The sequence below is a fragment of the Chaetodon auriga genome, chromosome 5 (genome assembly GCF_051107435.1).
Source record: "Chaetodon auriga isolate fChaAug3 chromosome 5, fChaAug3.hap1, whole genome shotgun sequence".
Classification (NCBI taxonomy): Eukaryota; Metazoa; Chordata; class Actinopteri; order Chaetodontiformes; family Chaetodontidae; genus Chaetodon; species Chaetodon auriga.
In genome coordinates this window covers 10,345,752-10,368,515 of record NC_135078.1, presented here as the reverse complement: position 1 = coordinate 10,368,515, position 22,764 = coordinate 10,345,752, and the positions used below count along the sequence as shown (strand labels likewise).

The 22,764-nt window shown below is 43.3% G+C and overlaps 1 protein-coding gene across 2 annotated transcripts; it reads left to right on the top strand.

Annotated features, from left to right (window-relative positions):
* The first annotated feature begins 383 nt into the window (after nt 1-383).
* On the top strand, nt 384-22,122 carry slc39a14 (solute carrier family 39 member 14). Of its 2 annotated transcripts, none has more exons than XM_076730430.1 (10): nt 384-632; nt 6,008-6,197; nt 7,082-7,440; nt 9,766-9,943; nt 13,453-13,622; nt 15,330-15,452; nt 17,507-17,680; nt 17,994-18,228; nt 18,345-18,529; nt 18,814-22,122. In XM_076730430.1, exons 3-10 carry the CDS (start codon nt 7,111-7,113, stop codon nt 18,964-18,966), a joined length of 1,548 nt encoding a protein of 515 aa, XP_076586545.1. In that variant the 5' UTR covers nt 384-632; nt 6,008-6,197; nt 7,082-7,110; the 3' UTR covers nt 18,967-22,122. The 2 variants fall into 2 exon arrangements, with proteins under 2 accessions (XP_076586545.1, XP_076586544.1); XM_076730429.1 differs by lacking the exon at nt 13,453-13,622 and adding an exon at nt 12,190-12,359 and having other exon boundaries at nt 396-632; nt 18,814-20,448.
* Nucleotides 22,123-22,764: the final 642 nt, after the last annotated feature.

Sequence of the window (22,764 nt, the reverse complement as noted above, 5' to 3'; positions counted from 1 at the left end):
CTGGCTGTGTAGAGATCTAAATAGTCAGGCAAATATGAATGGAAAAAACAATCTCTGAAAAATTCTAACAAAAGATAAATATCTAACATGGTTCATAATGTCAACAGAAGTTTAAAGTTTAAAATACTTAATTTTACTGAAGTAAAGAAGGAGAACATTAATACAATGCAAAAAAAAAACAAAAAACAAAAAACAACAAATAAACAGTTCTTGCTAATGTTAATATTAGTCATTTTAAATCCCTGCAGGACACCAGTGGTTCTACAAGGCACAAGAATAAGCTTGATTCCATTCATGCTGAGCTGTAGTCTTGCAGTACCTGTACCGACCTCATGAGGGAGACACGGCCATCATGAAAAGGGCGAAGTGTTGACGTCACGACTGAAAATGACCCCACCACATCCTGCACGCGCTGCTGCCGTAACATTATGGTCTGTTTGAATGGTGAGGAAGACATAGGAGACAAGACAAAAAAAATCCCCCTCGCGTGTGAATGACCGTAGCGCAGACATCCTGCCGCGCACATGTGACATTTTCTGTGTGACACCTCGGATCTGTCAGTGCTGAGGGAAATCTGTTGTTGGGAGGAGTTGACGTCAAGCCGTCTTTTCTGCCCCCAGCAGCATCACCGGGTAAGCTAACTGTCAAGGCTAATAAGAAACTGGCTAATATACCGGACTGTGCCTCAGCTAGCCACTGAAACCGGCTTATAATGAACCCTCACACGTTATTTAACGTTAGCGGGTCAGCTTACTAATGGGACCACAGTGGAAACAAGGACTTGCTACAGAAGCTACCCCAATGTAGCTCGATCAAGTTAGAGTAAAAATGCTGTGACTCGTTGACTTGTTCGTCTAATCGTCATCATTCGGCGGCTTTTGTGTCGGTTTTGAGAGAATGAGAGCCCGAAAGAGCCCGTGTGTGAAGGCAAGGTGAAGGGAAGTGAGCGAAGCTGGGAATGAGCACTCGTCCGCATGGTGATGGAAGTCATGGAACAGCCGTGGAAATCCATTGGGCGAAATGTGTGTGAACTCCCAGGAATAACTTCCTGGAATTGGGGGGAAAACAAAACCTTGTTGATTGAAGAAGTTGCATTCAAAACGTTTCCCATGTAGCCAAAAGTAAACAGACGGTAAAGTGTTAAGTGAATTACAAGTGAATGGAAGAGTTTTCTAGTAATGCAGTCAGTCACTGCTTCAGGTAATGCAGTGACATGTTGGTATGTACATGAGCTCTGTGGCTTTCTACCTCTATCTCTGACCTCTGAGCTAACCTGTGGGTAACAGTGATGGGCTGAGCCAGACCAAGTCATGTCCAAACCCTCAAATTTAATGGTAAATGGTCCTTTGTTAGATGAGTGGAGCATATGGATAATGCGTTCGGTCAACCAGTATCCTGCCCACAGCCGTCACTCTGTCATCTAATGACAGTCTTGTTTGATGATATCAGCCTGAGGACTGGTAGAAACAATAATTATAGCCCTGGGTAAAGGTTGATGAGCCATCGTTAACCTGCCCTTCGCCCTCCAACAGTATATAAAGTGACCAGAGATGAGACAGTTCGGTGTGCAGTCGTGAGAGAGCAAACCAGTCTGTTTTGACAAGGAATTAGCGAGGGGCACTTGCTGTTTTTGTGTCTGCATTCTCAGAAGGTACTGTATGCTTTATGCTTTAGAATTGGCAGAGTTTGTCTTTTTTGAAGGGGAACGCGAAGGAGAATTGTTCCTGCTGGTGTCTGATCCTGGACCAGCAGGCACACGCTTTGAGAACAGGCCTTGTTTAACCGCAGGGCAACATGTTAGTGTGGGCAGGTGACAGTGCTGCAAATCAGCACACACCACCAGACTCACCGTTGTCATGATGCAGAGCTAAAACGATTAGTTGCTCTTTGTCTTGATAATGAACTGAATACCTTTTGGGTTTTCGGAAAAACAAGACACGTCTGCATGGACTCTGGGAGCTTATGATAGGAACATTTCACAGGTTAATGACTAAATCAAAAAAAAAAAAAAAAAAAGGGCAGATGAATCGATAATGAAATATTCATTTAATTTTAATTAAGTCTTTTCATGTTTGAGCCAAATTTCTGTATTGCTGCGATTGTCAGTGGTTTGCTGTGCTGAATATTCGGATGAAAGAAATCATGCTATTGAAACCCAAGTTTTGTCCCCATTCGGGACATCTTGTTTGTATGTGATGATGAAGATGAAGTGTTGACTGTTGATTTGCAAAATGGGATTATTAAGTAGCCAGAATAAACAGCAAGAGTCAACAGACTGCATGAAATTGCATTTGAATGCAAGCGGCATATGTATGCCAATTACTTTACTAAAGGAATTTAGTGTAAAATCTTGGATTAAAAAAAAATTGTTGCAGCAGTGTGTGGCGTGAATACACAGCTGTGTGTACATTTTGCATCCATTTGTAGATGCCACTAAATTGATTCAAAGACTGCCTGGTTCATTTTAAGATAGGGGACAGAAGCACAGATCCTGACTAAAAGTAAAAATGATGTCAGTTGAGATGTGCTGTATGTCTTCACCTAACTCTGGAGCTGGAAAATTTCACCACCAAGAGGACATTTGGTTGTGGCAAATGCAAACAAAAAGTTTCCATGAGCACTTTTATCAGTCATGGCTTTGCCTTGATCGACTTGGTGTTCCTTTGCTAGAACAGTGGTGTGCTGATAACCAACACCAGTGAAAGCAGCACTTTTCCATGCAGACAGTCAAACTTTTGAAGGTATTGTTGAGCTCAGCACTGTAACTATTCACTCATGTCTTTAAAAGTGTTTGGGTTTGGAGCACTTGAACCCTCATGTACCTGCGTTCAGACGTCGCACTTTCCGTGTGCCGTTCACAACCGAGCTGTGTGTCAGTGTTTGAACTGGCAGCGTCGCCTGCAAAGCCTTAGCCAGTCAGAGTTGTGACCAATCAGTGGTTTTATTTATTCTTAGTCAGCTGGTGAAATTGATGACAGCAAGGGAAACTTCTCACTGAGCTGTGTTTACACATGGGTGCAGGAGCCGTGAGTGTGTGTGTGAAAATGTGAGACTATAGCACTGATAACACATAGTCTGGATGTTCACACCCAGTGCTTAGATTGCCAGGTGACAGTGCTGATGAAAGCACTTTACCACTTCCTTGTTTTTATTGGTTTATTACATGATTGTTTGAATTTTTCTGCCAGTTTGTTTTTGCTTTCCAATCTGAAAAAGAGGTCGTGAGAGGACAGCTGAATGCGAGGCAGGGCAGACTGGTGGCTGGAAGAGGACAGAGAAAGGTTTGCAGTGATGAGCAGAGCTGCATGTCTGTGGGTGGGACAGGAGTCCTGTAACCAAACATTTTCCCACCCTGCTCTTTCCTCCTTTCTCCTCTGCTGCTGGCTCTCTTATAAAAGTCACATTCAGCATCGTGGCAGAGGCCTTCACCGTCTTATCAAAGGACGAACATCTCTGCTGCAGACTACCTGTCTCTCCCCTCCACCCCTTATCTCCACAGCTACAAATAGGCCTTGGACTCCGAATGTGCATCCACCACAAGCACAGACGTAGTGATTTTATGAGTGTGTGATGACATCGGTCCGACCGGACATGCTGACATTTAAAAGTGGCTTCTGCACACTGTTTTGATTGGACTGGAGCCACACTGAGGCCAAGGCGAAGGCCTGCCGGTGAAGAAAGCTGCTGCTGCTGATAGTGTTGATTGTAGCTCAGCTTTTTGGACCTGTATGCTCTCCAGAGCAAAAGAAGGACTTCTTTAGGAGCGTGAGTGTAGAAGTATATTTACCGTACCATGTCCCTGGTTATCATCACCGCTGAGGAAGCAAGCTGACAGTTATCCCTCCTTGTTGGTTATAATGCTATATTTAGACCACTGCCAATAATGGATTTTTGGGGATGATACCAGTATCATTAATGCAGAGTTTACAATCAAATTTTTTAGCAAATGCATAACATAAAAAAACTTTTTGATAAGAATCTCTTATTTTTTTATATATGTGGGTAAAGGTGTTGTGCTGTAACAATTAAATAAGTAAAAGAAACAATGACAATTATAACTATCAGCTGTCATTATTACCATGATCACCGCAGCCACCGTCTCTCTACCATCTCTTGGCCCACAAAGTTAATTTAATGGGTTCTTTTGTCCAGTAGTTGATTTGCAGACCTGAACACTCACATATCAGTGGTAGATACATTGATTTAATGATGGCAAACTGATGAAATGATAGTTGAGTTGAGTCGTCTTGTAAGTGCTTGTGTTTCCCAAACTGAAGACCACATTTCCCACAAAACTCACGTATGTATTGTGCCTTTGATCCCTGTGTGAAGCCATATTAGATTGCAACGTAGTTGTACCCAAACCCACATGTGTGTGCAGGGCTGGCCTGTCTTTGTGTTTCACCCATGTTGCTCCTGCCTTTAGTCACTCCTAAACATTTCCTCACGCGCTGCGCCCCTCCCCCCTCTCTTAATGAAAAATAAATGTGGAAGAAGAGAGCGATATCGCTTTACCTCTGGCTGCTTTCCTGCCTGGGAGGGGTGAGTTTATTCACTTCTCAGACTTCTGGCCAATGCAACACTAGAAAGGCTTCAAGCAGGTTGATAGGACCTTACCTGCTCTGAGACGATAGAGATTTCTATAGCTATATATGCAGCGATCACAGTATGATACAAAACTGTGTACCATTATGGAAGAATTTATCTATTATGCATACGGCATGCAGCAGCAATCATTTTCATTACACACCTGACAGTTATTTTCAATGCATTGATTCAATAATGCTATTTATCACTTAGCCTATAACAAGTCCAAAAAAAAGTGATAAATGCCCACCACATTTTCCTAGAGGCAAAGGTGGTCTTCAGATTGCTAATTTGTTCCAAGAGACAGTTCAAAACCCAAAGATACTCGATTCATAATCATATGAAACAGAGGCAAATGGCAAATCGAGTATCAAAATTGTTGGCGGTCAACTTCCTGTCAATTAGCTAATTGTTTCAGCACTGTTACACACCCCTCGCTTCAACCTGTGTTTCACTAACAACAGCAGCGTGCAGGAAGGAGGACAAGGTTCAGAGCTCCCGCAGCTTTTACAGGGATTGTGTAAGAGAGAAGTGCTGGTTAGAAAATTGAAAAACTGGAGCTTAAGATACTTATGAAGGATTTTGTCTTCTTTTCCATACCTTGTTTCCCCCTACTTCAGAATAAGGCCTCATTAGAGCAAGTTGAGGAGCAAGATTTGAGACAGAGGGTACAATTCACTGGGGAGAGGGTGACTTATTGAAGAGGAGAGTTTCTCTTTGCCTCCTCAGCTCAGAGACGTAGAGAGAGAGATGAAGGGGAAAAGTTGATGACCGAATGCAAATTAGAAGAAAGAGAGAAAGCAGATGGACTGACCTTTTTCAGAGTTGTATTTTATCTGGGGAACGGCGACTGAGCGGGTTACACGTTTTGACAAATGTTCTGCTTTACATTCATATCGTCTCAGATTTCCACACCGCTGCCCAGCAGGGACACAGCTGTATGCTGTTGGCCACTGAGCAGTTTGGGGTGCAGTGCCTTTTGCCAGGGCGTCTCAGCAGTGTGCATACAGAGAGAGGAAGTTTGCTCTTTTTGCGAGTTGGCTCTCGCAGCCTTTGTGGTTTCCTTCAGTGACACAGACTTGATCGTTCTGTCTGCCAGTGTGTTGTCCTGCAGCTTTTCCTCTGCAGGTTAATTACGTGGCCTTCCCTTCATACAGCCAACTAAGAATCAACAAGGAAGGCTCATTGCAGTTTCAGAGAAGGAATGAGGCGGGTTTGGCTCAGTGCTGGGCTTTGTGGCCTGAGTGTTCAATTGGAATTTGAAGAAGGCAAGTCGATGGGTAGAGCAAACACAGAAAATTGCAGTTGCCATTTCATTTTTTTTTTCTTGCTGCCTCTTTTCTTTTCTTCCATCCCTTCCTGTTCCCCTCTTCCTCACCGGTGAGTCGTAACCTTCATTTTATCTGTCTCTCCTCCACAGGCCGCTGCACTCCTGAGGAGCCCGCTGCTCTCTTAAGGCATCTCTTGTTCTCCGCCCGCAATTCCCGCGACTCCGTCTCTGCTCCCAGGTAACCTGTGGGCATCACTCAGCACGCTTGGAGCCTCAGGGTGGACAGACTGACCCAGGCGCTTTTACGCACCAGCTATCATTAGAGGCTCTGTGGGAAAAGGTGAGTGTTTCTTTACGAAAAAATGAATGAGCCTGTTTATCCAGCCCAGCATATGGACCTGCAGGGTGCACTGAAACGAATAAGTGCTCTCTGTGTTGGAGCAGCGGCATGCAAACGTTACAGTGTGCTGTGTGTGTGTGTGTGTGTGTGTGTGTGTGTGTGTGTGTGTGTGTGTGTGTGTGTGTGTGTGTGTGTGTGTGTGGGGCCATGTATTTCTCATCTTGTGGAAGTGATTTTAAAAATGCAAATTTTTGTAATTCTTGTGTAAAACTGGGCAAAAAAAGGGAAAAAAAATCAATTGGCTGCAAACAGGTCGCAAATCACAACACAGGCTGATATCACTTTAAGAAAACTCAGTGCTGATACTGTGACTGCTCAATGCATGCCTGGCTTGTGTTACACGGTGCTACTGTATTGTTTTGCTGGTTTGTTACTCTTGTGTCATTGATAGCGTGCGTGCTGTCTGGTGCGTGTGTGCTGTAATTGTCTGTAATTGGTGGCTGTGTTTACTCCACTGGTTTCCCGTTCTCTCTGTGTGCTTTATGCCAACAGTGGGTCCTTGGGACAACATTGTTTGGTGTTTGGTGCTTCGTGCTTCATTTGCCATTAGGATCGGCCTCTTACCTGCAAAACAATTGGCCCTTCACATACGTACAGCTGCACCATGCAAAAGAAATTAAGTTCCCACTAGCGTTAGGTGTCATTTTCTTTTTGAGTGCTGACCCACAGTTAATGTGTCTGTCACAGAATATTCAGAGCTGTTGTCACTGTCCATGTCACACATTTGGAGCCAGTAAAAGACAGTTTAGGGCAGTGTTTTTTGTCAGAGATTTAAAAGTTTGTTTTAAGTGTTTTTTTATTTGTTTGTTTGTTTGTTTTTTCAGATCAACGCCCTCCAGCAAGTGAAGAAGCCATGCTTATCTGGTCCCCTCATGGCTGTGCCACTATGACCATCACCCTCCTCCAGTCCCAGCTGGTGTTTGTTCTGGCCCTGGCTGTCCTTCTCAGCCCATTGAGTCCAGTGACAGGTCAGGGGGAAAGTGAGACTCAGTCCCCTGCCCAGGTGCTCCAGGACCTGCTGGCCCGCCATGGAGACAACAGCACCATCACAGTGCCCCAGCTGCGTGCCCTGCTGGCCCTCCTCAGCCAAGGTCAGGGCGAAGGTGAAGGTGACGGTGATGTTAATGGCAACAATGCGGTGGAGACACCTACAACCACACCTCCTAAATCTAATAGCTCCAAGGTGAGAACAAACTCATTCTCTAATCTTGTGTCAACACTTTGAAGTGATGTTGGATTAATGCAGGGGTGCGAGACTTTTTCCCATCAGGACCACAGTCAACACACTGCTGTCTGTTGACTGGAACTAAGTTTCTATAGCAAGGCATCTGATGTCAGACGATGATGATAATGATGATGCTACTTGCAGCTGGTTTTCCAGGTTTGGGTCCGTCAGCGTTGAGCAGAACCAAGTCTGTTCAACACACCTTTGAAAAGAACTGCTCACAGTGGTTGGTCGTTGCTTTGCGGCTCACTGAACTCATGTTGTCAGTAACCAGGCACATCAGCTGGCTCCACATTACACGGCGTAGCAACAGTGTGCGGTTCCTTAAGTATACTTTTCATGTCCTCAAACCTCTGGCCAAACGCCTGAAGGAGTTTTCACAGTCCTCAGCGTATTCAGAGGTCATAGCAGGAAAATCGTTGGTCCGTTTCTCTTGGAAAGCGTGGCACTCCTCATCTGCTTCTGTTTTCTTGACAGTCAGCATGATGCATTGACATGACATCACCAACCTCTGCATGTGCTGCGATCAGGGACCACACAGAAGGACATGTTATTTTGTTTTACCACTGTCTAGACTATTTTTTTTGTATTTCCGAGTTGCTTTTTTGTATTTATGAAGTGACTCGCATGTCTGATGAAATAATTAACCCAGAGTTGTATTTTATGGGGTCCTTCTATTGCCTTCTTTTACAACTGCTCCTGACGCTGACCTTCAGCAGCTGCCGAGGTGCTCTCATCATGAGTCAGAAGCCTTCATTACTGCTAACTCTTCCGAGTCCAGTCTAAATTATATTTAGTCTTAGCAGGTCTGAGTCGGATCCTGTTCTGCTGCTCTCGGTTCACAGGCCTGTCTGTCAACATGTCTTGGGTGGATCAAAATGAACTTGTAAAATGCCTTTTGTGCCAGCTGCACTTTAATTTTTTGATGCATCATGTTGCTGCCAGTGTTAGAAATAAACAAAACAAAACAAACGTGCGTGCCAAGCCTGTTTCTTTACAGGTGAAGGCAGACTCTCAACTAGGTGTGGCTGAGCAATGGGTCCAGACCTGAGAGCCAGAAGCAGAGAGACACATAAAACACCTGAAACACCTCTGCCTAGATCACTAAACAAATTTTGGATGAAATGGACAAGAATGACCGATTCTTTCTTTACTGTGCTACATGTTGTCTTCACAATCAACAGTCTCTACCAGCAACATGTTGTCGTGGTCTTGTTGTCTCCATGTGGTGTCTCCTTGCCCCATTTTTTGCACGTTAGTGGCAGCAGTACCTCCAGTGGAGCCTCAGAGCCTCTGTAACATTCAGAAAGGGACATCCAAGTTCAGTCCAGTCTGGAAGAAGCAGGTGCCACATAGCTGAAATATGTCACATATTTCCCATGCTCAGCGTCGTGGATGATTGGCTCCCTCGCTGATCTGCTTTTGAATAGATTTACCCAGAGTGATGGTGGCAAAGTTAAAACACGTCTGAGGAATTGAATACAACAAGAGGTGAAAGCAGCACATAGTTCAGATGTTGGATGGTTGGCGAGCAGCGTCCTGTGTTGCTGTCTTTACTCTGCGATCCTTGGCTGATAACTGTCACTGCTGTCCCCACTTACCGAAGCACATACCTCTGTTCAGTGACGTGCAACCTGACGTGTTACACGTGTTTCCACAAACACTGAATGGGATATTGAAGGTATTTTCTGCCGTTGTGATGGACTCGAAGTGATTCATGCCTTTTAATTATGTGGTGAGTCACTGTCAACAGCCCCGCTTGTGCTTGATTCAGCATCACTTTCTGTCCTCACAGATTAAATTCCAACTGGCTTTTGTGTCCCAATATAGAAATGAAATATTTACCACGGACCCAGTCTGTTGAATTTTCAGTGTGACTTTTGAAGTTTGATACCTCAGATAGATAGATACCATAAGCTGACATTACTGTATGTCTCCAAACGGCCTTGTAATGGCTTTCAGGCCTCCCCTCCCCTTTCAATGCCTTGTTGTTAATGCCAGTCTGTAATAAATATGATTTCTAATTGTATTTGAATTATATGCCTTAGATCTTAAATCATTGCATTTAGGCAGAGGAACTTACACTCCATTGTGTCTGCATCTCTTTGTCGTAGCCTTTCTATCTACTTTTAGTTCAATTCTGCTTGTCCACCATGTGTTTGGTGTTGAAAATGGATAGCACCCTGACCTGTCGCTGAATGTACATCCTGGTGAATTCAGTTGTTTCAAGATGAAACAAAATGCTAGCCTCTTTTGGCCGACTGACTGATGTTTCTTTTCCAGTGCTTGCCTGCAGACACGCTGGCGATTTACAGCATCAGCGAGCAGTCCCGTCTCGATGGGCGGGGCCTACAGGAGCTGTGTCCCACCATGCTGCAGCAGTTGGATGCCGGCACCTGCAGGGTGCAAAAAAAGGAGGAGCTGAGCGGTGACGCCTCCCCCAGGCCCTCAGATGCCGAAGGTGAGCGCTGAGTCGTTATCAAGGAAAACATTTCTTGTAATGAACATCAGGCTACATTTGATTGTAAATTCAAAGGATAAGACTGGTGATGCTGACAGGTATTCTTTGAGCAGCCAAAGCTTGATATGGGTTTTTCCTCTGTGCATCAGAATGAGAACCCTTTAGATTCAGATCTGTCATGTTCTTTCTGCAGTCAGAGGAATGAAACACTTTAGATGAAATGAGCTTTGTTCTTCTGTATCTCAGTGTCCGGTTCCGACATCTTAATAGTGGTTATTTAGTTACTGCTGAACAGAAAGAAGAAAAAGCACAGCAACAATTTTCATGGCATTTGTTGACAATAACAAAAATATAGAATATCGCCAGCCTTATCCTTCAGCTGCACCTATATTGTATGTTAGATGAATATCGAATGTTGAGTACGTTTTGATAGACTTTTTAAAGCTTGTGATGGCATTTTGTATTGTCTTTGCTGTTGGCTGTTTCACTTTCTTTTCACAGCTTCTTTGTCTGTCCATTGTACGGTTCAATTATTTTGCTCCTTCCAGAGTGAGTATATCATCATATCTGGCAATCTCTCACTCCAGTACAGGGTTTTTCCCTGAGTTCTCACTTTTTTTCAGCCATGTCTTACCTCATGCAGCGAGAGCTCGAGAACACATTTCTTCATCAGATCTGAGCTCCAGAATGTGTGTTTTGTTGCCTAGTGATAGTGATATCACGATGTCCCCGAAGCAGATGAAAGCCAAAATAAGCGTGCACAGTTAGCCAAGGCTCAGATTGCGTTTCTCAGTTTGGCTTAAAAGCCCACGCATCCGCCATATCTGGTGTGTAGCAGATACCCCATCCAGGTAAAGACAGTCAGGCAGGAAAGCATTCCAGTGACAAACTGCTCTTCCTTCCTTGGCTGCTGATCCACTGTAATGCCATACAGACTGCAGACTGTACACACCCACTAGGACGTCCTTGACAGCCCTGGAAGCCATTTTGGCATCTGCATCCAATCTGAAGTTCTCAGAAGTAAGGAGTGCAGCGTAGGCTGGTGATGAAAAAGCTTGTTGTAGAATGGATGCTGAATTGGCTAACAACAGACTTGGAGAATTTGGTTAATTTATGTGATGTCGTTCCCTTGAGGCTGCAACAGAAGCGGCGTCCTTCCCCAGTAAAGCTTCGGGAATGTTCATAGTACTTCATTACAGGAAAAGCACAGCTTTCGGTATGAATGTGGTGAATATGTCTTCATATTCTTCCTAAACTAATCACACTGTGCTGTAGCTTTGCTGACTCAACTTTTAACCCAGTTTAACTCCTCCTTGGCAGGAGGAGGAGGAATGGTTTAGTCGGCTAAAGCTCTGGCTCTACCTCTCGCTCAAATTTGTTTTCCCTTATCATCCACTCACATGGCCTCAGCTCACCTCACACTGGCCTCTGTAGGCAGCTTATTTTGGCTTTAGAGATATTTTTCTTTGCCTGGACTCTGGAGGTGTGCCAGCAGCAGGGAAGCAGATGCCATGGGAATTCACCTCTACTGCACATCTCACTGACTTGTATATTCTGATCTTTTCTCAATATCTATATGTGCTACCTTTGCAGCTTTTTTCAAACATTCGATCAGATACACTATCAAAACAAGTTGAAGTTCTGTAAGCAGAACATTTTGCCCTAGATTCAACCCTCCTTGGATAACCGTGACCTGGATGCCGGAGAATCTTCACAAACAATCTCTTTAGCTGTCTTAACGTCGATGATGCTGATAGCAGCATCTTCTCTTCAGTGTACTGCTGCTTGCTTTAAGATTGGCTTTGACCATAATTGCTGCACATTATCAGCCTTTCCCCACAGCTGTTTTCCAGTGGCCTCCCAATCTGCTTTGGTTTTACCAGAAAGAGAAGAGATGCCAGTTACAAGAATAACTTAACTGGGCCAATTTCCAATTTTGAGACTGATTTTTTTTTTTCTTTGGGAGTTCCATTCAGAAAGAATAGATATTTCATGTGAGCAGTTCAGCCACAAAGTGAAAAGTTTCATTTGAAGCATGGTTAGAGGCTGAAAGAAATAAAACCATCCAGTATGTCGCAACAGAGAAGTAGGAAAGAAATACATCAATTATCTCCTGTCTGTTCGTCTGTCTGATTGTGTGTAGCTCAAGCTGCATCACCGCACACACGTGTCCATTATGCATGGTAGTTTGTTTCAATGTTGTACTTTCCTCTTCCATCCAACCTTCCTCTCACTCAAACCACCAGTGTGGGGCTTTTCTTTCCTGAGTGTGACAGTGATCAGTGCCTTCTCACTCACCGGAGTCTTCATCGTGCCTCTCATGAAGACACGCTATATGAAGTATGTGCTCACCTTTTTCATCGCTCTTGCCATTGGCACACTGTACTCCACTGCCATCCTGCAGCTCCTGCCAGAGGTTTGCCATCCATCCACACATCTTCCCATCTACACCTTTTATCTAAATATCTTTGCACATCCCCATAACCTTTTTTTTTTTGCTTTTCAAGAACATAAACACCAAAGGCTCTTTAGTTTCACTGTAGTGCCACATGGCTGTTTGTTAAACTAGTGCACCTTTGGCCGAGCACTCCTTTGTCTGTCCTGTGGTCGGATCTGTTTCCTCTCCTTCCTGCCTTTGTTTTCTCCTGCTGGTTTTATCGGGCTCTAATGAGAACTGTGGAAGACTTTTTGGTTTTTCTTCAACATCACTGCATCATCGATCTTCTATTTATATTTGTGTGCACTGTGTGTTTGTGTCTGTGTCACCTTCCCTTGCGTTGAGATCTAGGTCAGCTATGAGGTTTTTCTTGGAGAGATGGTTCAGCTCTCTCTTCTGCCTCTGCAACATGTAGCACAGCGAAACAGACGCCTTAACAGTGTTTCACTCACTCTGTTTTTCGGCTTTGGTAATCATAAATTTCACTTTGTGCTAGACAGTCCTGGAGAAATGGAGCACAGTGCCTTTAAAGCGTCCTTCAAATTGGAATGTGACCCCTTGTTAGCAGTGCTTCCTCTGCTGCTGTTGGCCTATTTAAAGTCCATTTGCGCCCTTTTGTGTCTGCAATGATAGCTTGTGTGTACCCTGAGGATAGGACAGTGCAGATACACCTGGGTGGACTAGGACAAAGTGTATGTGTTTGTGTGTCCGTGTCCGTGCACAAGGTTTCACCAAACAGTAATTTTCCCTTAATTACCTCCAGCCCTCTGTCGAAAGAAATGCATGGGGTTCAAAGACTGCTTGAAAGGACAACACATTACTGTCTTCCAATGCAGATGAATGGTGGTGTCACTTCTGTTGATCTGTTTTCAATTAACAAATGAGCCTGTTGCATATCAAAAGACTGATTTCATTCAATTCCTCCTTTCTTTTCAGGGAGTTGACTGATTGGTGTTGTCTAATTATTTGTTTCCTTGCCCTGGTGATTAATCTGATGAAATCTGTTCTCAACTAACTGCCTCTCTTTATTTTCACCTTCCCCTTCTTCCTCTGCCTCCTCTCCATTGATCAGTATGGGGTTATGGAATCCTGTGTGTCACACTGATCTCTCTGTGCTCGCTGGTCGGGGCCAGCGTCGTGCCCTTCATGAAGAAAACCTTTTACAAACGACTGCTGCTCTACTTCATAGCCCTGGCCATTGGCACGCTCTACTCCAACGCCCTGTTTCAGCTCATCCCAGAGGTAGTGTCGATGCTGCTGTGGCTCATTGAGCCGCAGCTCCTTCACAGAGCCTCAGCACAGGGTTACTGTGTAGTTTCAGGATTATTGATTTTACATCAAATATCCCTTAGAATATTTGACTGTCTTGTCCCCCATTCCTATATCACTGTCATTGTATGCCGTCTCTTATCTCACTTAATGTAATAACATCACAGTGAGGAGGACGAGTTATTGTCGTCTTGCACAGCAGCCATCAGCATAAATTGAATTCAGCAACGAGAAAAGTTTCCAGCATAATTGCAAACATTGATTGTTTAAAAAGGGGTGAAAACTTTGGACAATGCAGAGTAATCAGAGTGATTGAAAGCAGCATTTACACAGCAAATTCATAATGCATAACATTTATTGTGGAAATATGTGTTTGTGGTACGGCTGCCCTTCACAAAAACAACTCTGAGCTGACTTGTCGGTAGCGGTGGTTTACTTAAAGTCTACCAAGGCGAGTATGAGTGCATATAAAAAAATATATATATATATATATACACACACACACACACACACACACACTCACAGAAAATTTTCACAAAATTCAACTGGAAAAATGTTAATGAATAAACTCACTAGCCGAGAATTGTTTAACTAAATACCTGACAAATCAAAGTAACTACTTTTAGTTCTGCTAAAAGAATAAAGGTTATTTCTGGAAAGACTGTCAATTCCCAGCAATAGCTCGAGCACAAATGTTTTATTCATCAGCCACAATAAATATTTGAATACTCTCTGAACTGATCATCACTTTTGATCTTTGTGAGCAGTTTTTTTAGGTGTAGGTGTGCTTTCACAAAACCCGCAGGATACCAGTGAAGAACGCTGAAAACACTGACTGCATTTACATGCACATAAGAAAACAGGTTATTGGAAGAAACCAGGTCAAGACAACATTCTAGTTAGTGTAAAACCTGACCTGTGTTAGCATGCAGCTCACGTACCCTGAACTGGTAGAAACCACAGAAAAAGTAAATATGGCTGTAGTGCAGTTTCTACAGAAGTAATCAATTCAGGTTTATTATGTCAGATTACTGAAGGAAGCTCAGTGTTCCATGATGGTTTTAAAAGCCCTCTAGACGGTGCACGCACCCATCATGGCAAGGTTTGCTGCTGTCGTGTAATTCATTGCATCAGTTCACCTGGGATGAATAGTCAGGGAAACAGATTTTTATACCTCGGAGCTGAGGCGGTTTGAGTTATGATCTGTTTGTGTCAGTTAAATGGGAGACGATTACGTACATAACTCAGCCTGTCTCTCAGATTAGAGGTCGCTGTGAAATGTCTCTGCAGCGTCTTAAAAGGATGTCCGCTCAAGTTGATTGTTGTTGCTCATATATTCATTTAACAAGGACAAAAGTAAGACGTTCAGCAGGGTGAAGTTCTTCGTGGAGATAAAAGCAGCTGACTGACAGAGATTAGAAATGGGGGGAAAGGTTTTTTCACTCTTGTCCTCAGACAGCTGACTGCACAGCCTAGACCTGCTCAGTGTTCAAATCAAGCAATTTAGCAACCACTAATTGTTCTTGCTCAAACCCTGCTAGATCATCATTACATGTGTCAAAACAAACCTCATTTCAAAAATATGCATGGTGAGGGATTGCAGGCAGTTATGATGCAATTAGAGCTAGCATAAATATTTCACTGTCACAAGCTAACATCATCTCCTTTCTTGCATGGAAGGCCTTTGGTTTTGACCCCATGGTGGATTTCTACGTGTCCAAGTCTGCAGTGGTGTTCGGAGGCTTTTACCTCTTCTTCTTCACTGAAAAGGTCCTCAAAGTTCTTCTCAAGCAAAAACAAGGGGTGAGTCGGTCGCAAGAGTGATGTGAAATTGACCTCGTATTGTTTTATTGATCTTGAAAAAACACTGTGCTGAGCGCAGAAATTTTAATAAAATCCTCCATACTGTGTTGCAATTATTTTCTCAGACGTACCATTTAATTGCTCCCACATCATTGTTGAACGTCAGTGGCAGGTTTAACCAGCTGTACTGGAGGATCAGGCCAGAGATAGTGGTGAAGTTCACAGCAGTTCCATCAGAAGTGTACACAAAGATACACACCCCTGTACAAACCAGCCTCCCACTGTAGTATTGTCGTCAGAGTGGAATTCACCGTCACCTTTTGTTTGGCTGTTTACATTTTACGCTGAAGAAGCCTTCGACAAAATCAAGTGAAAAGTCTGGTTTGGCACACCGGAGATACTTGGCTTTGAAGGATCATTCGTCAGCTGAGTTGTTGGCACGACACCCGTGTCCCGCGTCATCACAAACGGATTAATATCACACAGTTTTAATCTGCTCCGGGCCAGCGTGCCCTCTTTTCCCTTCGCTGTTTCTTTTTCAGTGAAGAAACGAGCTGTGGGCACGCATTCATGCTCAAGCAGTCAAGCAATGAGTTACTGTGACACTTTTTTCAGATTGTTAATTGTTCAAATCTTTTATCAGGTGAAAATGCTGAACATCTGGTTCCAGCTACTCATATATCCATGTTGGTGCTTGACAATTTTTGTGTTTTCAACTACTGATTGGACAAATAAATCTGTTAAGACTTGTGGGCAGTTTATGACATTTTATACAATTTATTAATTTAACAAAAGTCAAAGGATTTATTAATAATGGAAACAATCATTACATGTGACCATAACTGTAATCCACTTGATCATTTAACATTAGCAGGCCATAGATATCTTAATGAATTGTCCAAAATTTGGTGACATGCTCCATGCACCTATGAAAGACACTCTTTTTCATTCTAATTCATAGCTTTCTTTCACTGCTGAGATTACATTTTTCTTTAATTCCCGTAGGCTGAGTATTGTATTCATGACTGTGATGTGATCTGGTTGGTGGCCATGTGTTCCTGCTGACTGTCAGCTCTTAAAGTGTGGCTAGTGTTTGGCTATTGGCCACTTGGCAGTTGTGCCTTCCCTCCCATATTTGCTCAAGTGCAGTACTGCAGTCGTGTACGTGGCAGTTATTTTAAGCGTTTTCCATAACTGAAATTCAGACCTACAAGTCTTCTGAACTGAGGTCTAAAACCTGCTTTGCTGGAACGATAAGGTGCACGTGCTCATACAGCTTCCCAGCGCTGCCGATTTCATTCTTAAAAAGCACCAGGAGAAGTGAGGAAGTGACTGCGGGATAGTTACTCCACCTTGTGGTTATTGTGCTTTGAGCCATATGGACCAGCCAACCTCATTAACTACTAACACATCGAGCTGTTGATCCAATTACACATGCACTTTGACCCAAATTGGCGCCTGCGATGATGCTGTCAGGTTTTCCATTTCACTGTAGATAAAGAGGCAAAAAAAAAAAAACATTAATAGCATCAAAATCTGTTAACGTCAGCTCGTTTTTAAAGTGTTGGGAGAGAAGTGTAATTTGCTCACGGTAATGCTCTGGTGTCCTTGAGCAAAACACTGAATTTGTTCTGATTGCAGGAGTGTTTGTGTCCAGACGCTTCCTTTCATCTGGGCTCTGCAGCTCTAATTGAATCACTTAACGAGAGAGTGATTGGTTTAATGTGCGCACATATTCTTCTCCTTTGGCACCATGTTGTGAGGATTAGTCATTTGCATTACATCATATCTGTGTGGCTTTTTAAGCTGCTGTGTAGTCCTCACAGAGGCAAGAAAAACATTCCCAAGAGGAGACGGCAGCACAGGATGCTCAGATGGTACAAAAGCAGCGCAGGACATCTTGAGGAAGGTTCAGGGAAACACTGTGTTTAGATTAATTTTAAGTCAGCTTAAGCCTCCCTCTTCTTCTCTTACTCTTTCACCAAAGTTTAAGGTGACTTCGTTCATCAAAATCTGTTACTGATCACCATATGTGCTCTCTCTCCGTCTCTCAGAGCCACGGTCACAGTCATTACCCCGGTGCAGATCGTTACTCCACACCTGATGGGGATGTGGAGGAGGGGGAGAAGGAGAAGCTGCAGCAGAACGGAGAAGCCAGCAGCCTGGCTCTGGGCAAGGTGGACGCAGGGGAGGGCGAGCTCATGCTCAGCCCCGCACAGACACCACAGGTAAGGGTGGGAGACTAAGACTAAGACTTTATTTTCCTGATAGGTGGATTTTCAGCACTGACAATGAGCTCATAAAACCAGTATCATAGAGGGGACATTACGTATCAGTCCTGCAGGACATGACACAAACTATTTCACTGTAATAAAATTATACCAAGAGGGATAAATGTTGAGAACCAATGATTATAAACTACTTCAAAGTCAGTGTTTGTCGCCTGATGATCAGCAGGCTTCATAAACACGTCCTGTTCATGAAGTGATATCTGCATGTTGTTTACCTGTAATATTGTGCCCCTCACTCCGTTCCTCTCAGGACTCCCCGAGCCCAGACAGCGGCGGGCGGTCTGCCACCAGTGGCGGTGGCTGCTATTGGCTGAAGGGAACGTCCTACTCTGACATCGGCACTCTGGCCTGGATGATCACATTGAGCGACGGCCTGCACAACTTCATCGACGGCTTGGCCATCGGCGCCTCCTTCACCGCCTCCGTCTTCCAGGGCATCAGCACCTCCGTGGCCATCCTGTGTGAGGAATTCCCCCACGAGCTGGGTGAGTTGGCCCGGGATTAGTGAGAGAAACTGGTCTTCTTCTGTTTCTGTTGTTTTCGGACAACTTTTTGACCCAGTCTTCTCATTGTGTTGCTCTCCCTCTCTTTGTGTCACCAGGAGACTTTGTGATCCTGCTGAATGCCGGCATGAGCATACAGCAGGCTCTGTTCTTTAACTTCCTGTCAGCCTGTTGCTGTTACCTGGGCATGGGCTTTGGCATCCTGGCCGGCAATAGCTTCTCCCCAAACTGGATCTTTGCCCTGGCAGGGGGGATGTTCCTCTACATCGCTCTGGCAGACATGGTCAGTGTTTGGAGAAAAGGGGATGAGGTGGACACACGTGCTAGAGTTGTAAGGTTGGATGTGTTCTTGTCAGGGTCCTCACAAGACTGCAGACTCCTTTGAGTGCTTGTTACAAGCACTTAAATTCCACACACTGGAAGAGGAGAAGTTAAAGACGTTTTCTTTTCTTTACCAGCTACTGCAGAGTTACCACCTAAACAAAGGGAATATATGATGATGTTACATCATGAACAGCTGTTTGATAAACACCTGTGATGTTTCTCTCTCTGTTTGATGTCTCTCAGTTTCCAGAGATGAACGAGGTAAGTCGTGAGCAAGAGGACGCGGGCGGCAGCAGCTTCCTCCTCACCTTTGCCATCCAGAACGCCGGCCTGCTGACGGGCTTCGCCATCATGCTCCTCCTCACCACCTACTCTGGACAGATACAGCTGGGCTAGCACCGGACTCCTGACCGGTGCCAAGTGAAACTGACATGTCAGCTGGTTTGTGCTGGAGTGAAGTGACCCCAAGAGGAGAAATTCTTTCATTTTTCGCTTTATCTTCCGCCACTTTTCAGGACCCCGGTGTTTGGGGAGTTTGGCTGCTGTGCGGCGGGTACGCACACCATTCTCAAAAATATGTGAGAAGCCGTTCGTTCACAGTTCCCAGATGCAGTAGATCCCAGGAACGGGGGATGGCAGCCTTCTTTTTCATGTTTTGTTGACTTCTTCCTTACAGCTGCTCCCTCTAATAGTCTAGAAATATCAGCTGAAGAAGCATTCAGCCTGCAAACACAGATTAAAGACGTGCAGCTCCATCGCCGAACATGAACTGAAGTGCAATACTCACCCAATCACTCAAACCGTTCTCTATGACTACTGATCAGCCATTTTGGCTCCTGCTCTTGTTTTCTCCTCCTTTGGATGTCATTGAGCCTCAACTGTTGAGATTTAGTAGATACAGAGTATTTATATCACTCATCCTCTACGCCCACAACACCTCCTCAGGTGGCGGGAAAGCACAATCAGGTAACAGCAGCTGTATTATTGACACCCTTGAGTCTTTATCTTGTCAGACTGTAACTCCCCCCCCCCCCCCCCCAATTCTCTTTTTTCTTTCCATACCAAAACAAAACAAATCGGACCTGAACCAGAACTTTCATCTTTTGAACTTTTAATCAAGAGTCAATATCAAACTAATTCCAGCTGGACTTTGTCGTTTGTGTGTTGATGTTCTATTTTTTTATACGTGATAAACAAGAAAAATGATCAGACTCGATCAGACCAAATATGGGCCGAAACGGTGAAGGGCTACACGGTGGCGTTCGGATTGGATGGGGCACACTTTTATTCCCGTCAGTAAGGACTCTCATCTACAACCTCAGCACGCAGCTGGAAATTCCTAATGAGGCGATATGAGGTCCAGAGTTTGATGTTTCTGGCTTTAACCGGATCGGATGCAGCGACATCCAGCGTCCACAGCAGCATTTCTCCACATAGTTTACCACTTGTGCCCTTCATTAACATAGTGTTGAATATTTTTTTTATTCCTTGAACTCAGAGGGCAGATTGCTGGTCTTCACACATCCCATAGACTATTTTTATTATTTTCCATTCTTTTACTGCATAGTCTGAAGAGAATACTATAAGCTGAATCATATAAATATGCACGCTTCACCTGCTGGTCTATGACCTCATCCATATTCAACACACATAATAAGCTCCAGTTTATTCCTCTCAAATATTACTATTATTTTTGGCTCCCTTAGATAAGCATCCGTTTTTCTGATAAAGAAATCCTTAGAGATCTTTGAAAGGCCCAGAGGATCTTTTCCTGTAATAACTGCTGTTCTGAAGGTCTTTCCTGGATCCTCAAAGACTCTTCTAACCATCTGGATGAGAAATATTCTGACTGTAGCAAAATAGAAAGAAAAAAAGAAAGATTTCTAACAAGTTTCCCAAGTTACCACATGAACTGGGGCCCAGGTTTGGGATAAAACTCCAGTTTCAATGAAGACAAACCTTCACAGCCAGAACAATTTGTCAGTGACTCCATCAGCCGATCAGCGGAAGATTAACCGGCTGTTATTTTGGTAACAATTTAAGATAAAAGTGGTTAAAAAGTCAGTGGTTCCAGCCTCTGAAATGTCAGTATTTGCCGTTTGTTTCTGCTGGCTGTCTGCTGTGATAGTTAATTGAATATCTTTGGATTTTTCACATGTTGGTCAAACAAAACAAGACATTTGGATGACATTGATGAAAACAATTAGGATTTTTTTTTTTTTTTTTTTCTTAACTGTTTTGTGTGGCTCAAACGAATAATCGATTAATCAAGAAAATAATCCACAGATTAATCAGTGACGATCGTCAGGTGTAGCCATAGAAAATTTGATCTTATGCTAAACATACAGTGATGTGTTCCAATATGTAATACTGTTGGCTGCAGATTCATGTTCAACACTGATAATACCAGTGCGGGGGCCAGGTAATTGATTCAAATCTGAGGGGTGCCACTGAGAAATGGTTTACGATCTGTAAGCTTGTTTACTGGAGCGTTCAGGGGACCGGTTGCTCTTCATATTGTGATGCGACAGGTTTCACTTGAGCAAGCTGCAACAGTATTAAGTCTGAAACAGAACCTCATCCTTCGTGCTGCTGTGTACACTACAAATCTGAGCATGTTTGGAGGCTCTGTTTATCTGTAGTAACTGACATCTTAGTGCTATTCAGAGTGCAGCAGTGCACAGATTATCCTCCGCACAATATTTACAATTTCACAAAGAATAAGTGATCCTTTACCAAAAGCTATATACTTTTCTGTAGATTCTATGTTACTGTAGAATAGAGCTGTAGTTTATTATTTATTCGAAAGAGACTGGATGGAACTGGATTAGATAGAAGCTGGAAGCCTTGTTAGGCCGTCACTTTGTGCAGGTCTACGATGAAAAACAACAAAACAATGTTTTCTGTTATTCCTGGGTGGAAAAGGCAAGCCATTAAAAGGGGTACCAAGAGGTACAGTATGTGCTGCTTTGAAATATGATGAAGATTATTTATTGTTGTTTGAGCCATAAAATATTTATTTTATGTTATGCACACAAGATAAAGTATTCAGTTTAGCTTTACACCACAAGCCATGAAAGCGGTCTTTCTGTTCGTTGTCTTTCTGTTATCTTTGTTTTCATGTGTTCTGTTCAATGAATGGGATGGCTTTTGGAATACATTATAAACCTTTAATGCAACGTGCATTTTTAGCTGTTTGCCAGACCATAAAGTCACTCACAGTCAGTAATTTCTGGTCCGTTGTGATAATCTGAACACCACAGTTCACACACGAACCAGTAAGTTCATGAGCACACAGACAATAAAACGGTTTTACTGGTGCAAAAACTCTTATTTCAACGGAAGTGTCTCTTGTCTAGCGTCACACAACAAACCAACCAATGATTGACTTTCTGGAGATTTAAATGATTTACGGATGTGCTTTCAGACTAGTAATGCATCATTTTGAAAAATATTGTACCTAATGTGATTCAAGGGAACCTTTCTCCGCCTTCTCTCTGTGTCATTGGAATCTTTCTCCTTTTTTTTTATAAACTTCCTTTTCCAAGAAAATCGTGTCAAGAGTCCTTTTTGAGTGATACTGTCTTTGTTCATCATCCGTAACATTTTGTTTTACCTATTTAATGCATATTTGGTTAGATTTTTATTTGGATATGTGTCAGTGCAAGTGAACTGCTCTCCCTGTGGTCCTCTGTTCAAGCAAAGCTTCAATATTCAGGTATTCTAGATTTCTTTTATGAGGTCCTTAAGTTAGCAGATTCGTTCGCTTCACCTACGTTTAAAAAGCAGATGTGCTGCTCAGTAGTTGGTTCCTTCACTCTTTGGATACATAATGGCACACATGGTAAAAAAAAAATAGTACAAAACATTTTTAACATGTTGCTTTTTTTCTGAGAGTTTGACAAATAAACTAAAAAATATGAATTATATTCTCCTTGTGGACTTGTTTATTACCATTGTCCCTGACTGACCTTTCAAATGACACTTCTAAACTCATGTGTTCATAACTGGGGGGTTCAAGGCCAGCTCTGTACTCTGTGGTTAAAGTGTGGCTTTTTTGTTTTGACTGTAAAGCGGGTGGATGTAGTATAGTGTCTGTGGCACATTTCATTACTCTTTATTGTATACAATTCTTACTTAAACTTTTTCCTTGACCTTTTTAATTTTTAACCATGTCATTGCATAACATTGCTG

Coding starts and splice junctions, on each gene's coding strand:
- slc39a14 (XM_076730430.1), top strand. CDS start 7,111: ATGCTTATCTGGTCCCCTCATGGCTGTGCCACTATGACCATCACCCTC. Junction 15,453..17,506: donor TTCTCAAGCAAAAACAAGGG/GTGAGTCGGTCG, acceptor TCCGTCTCTCAG/AGCCACGGTCACAGTCATTA. Junction 17,681..17,993: donor GCCCCGCACAGACACCACAG/GTAAGGGTGGGA, acceptor CGTTCCTCTCAG/GACTCCCCGAGCCCAGACAG.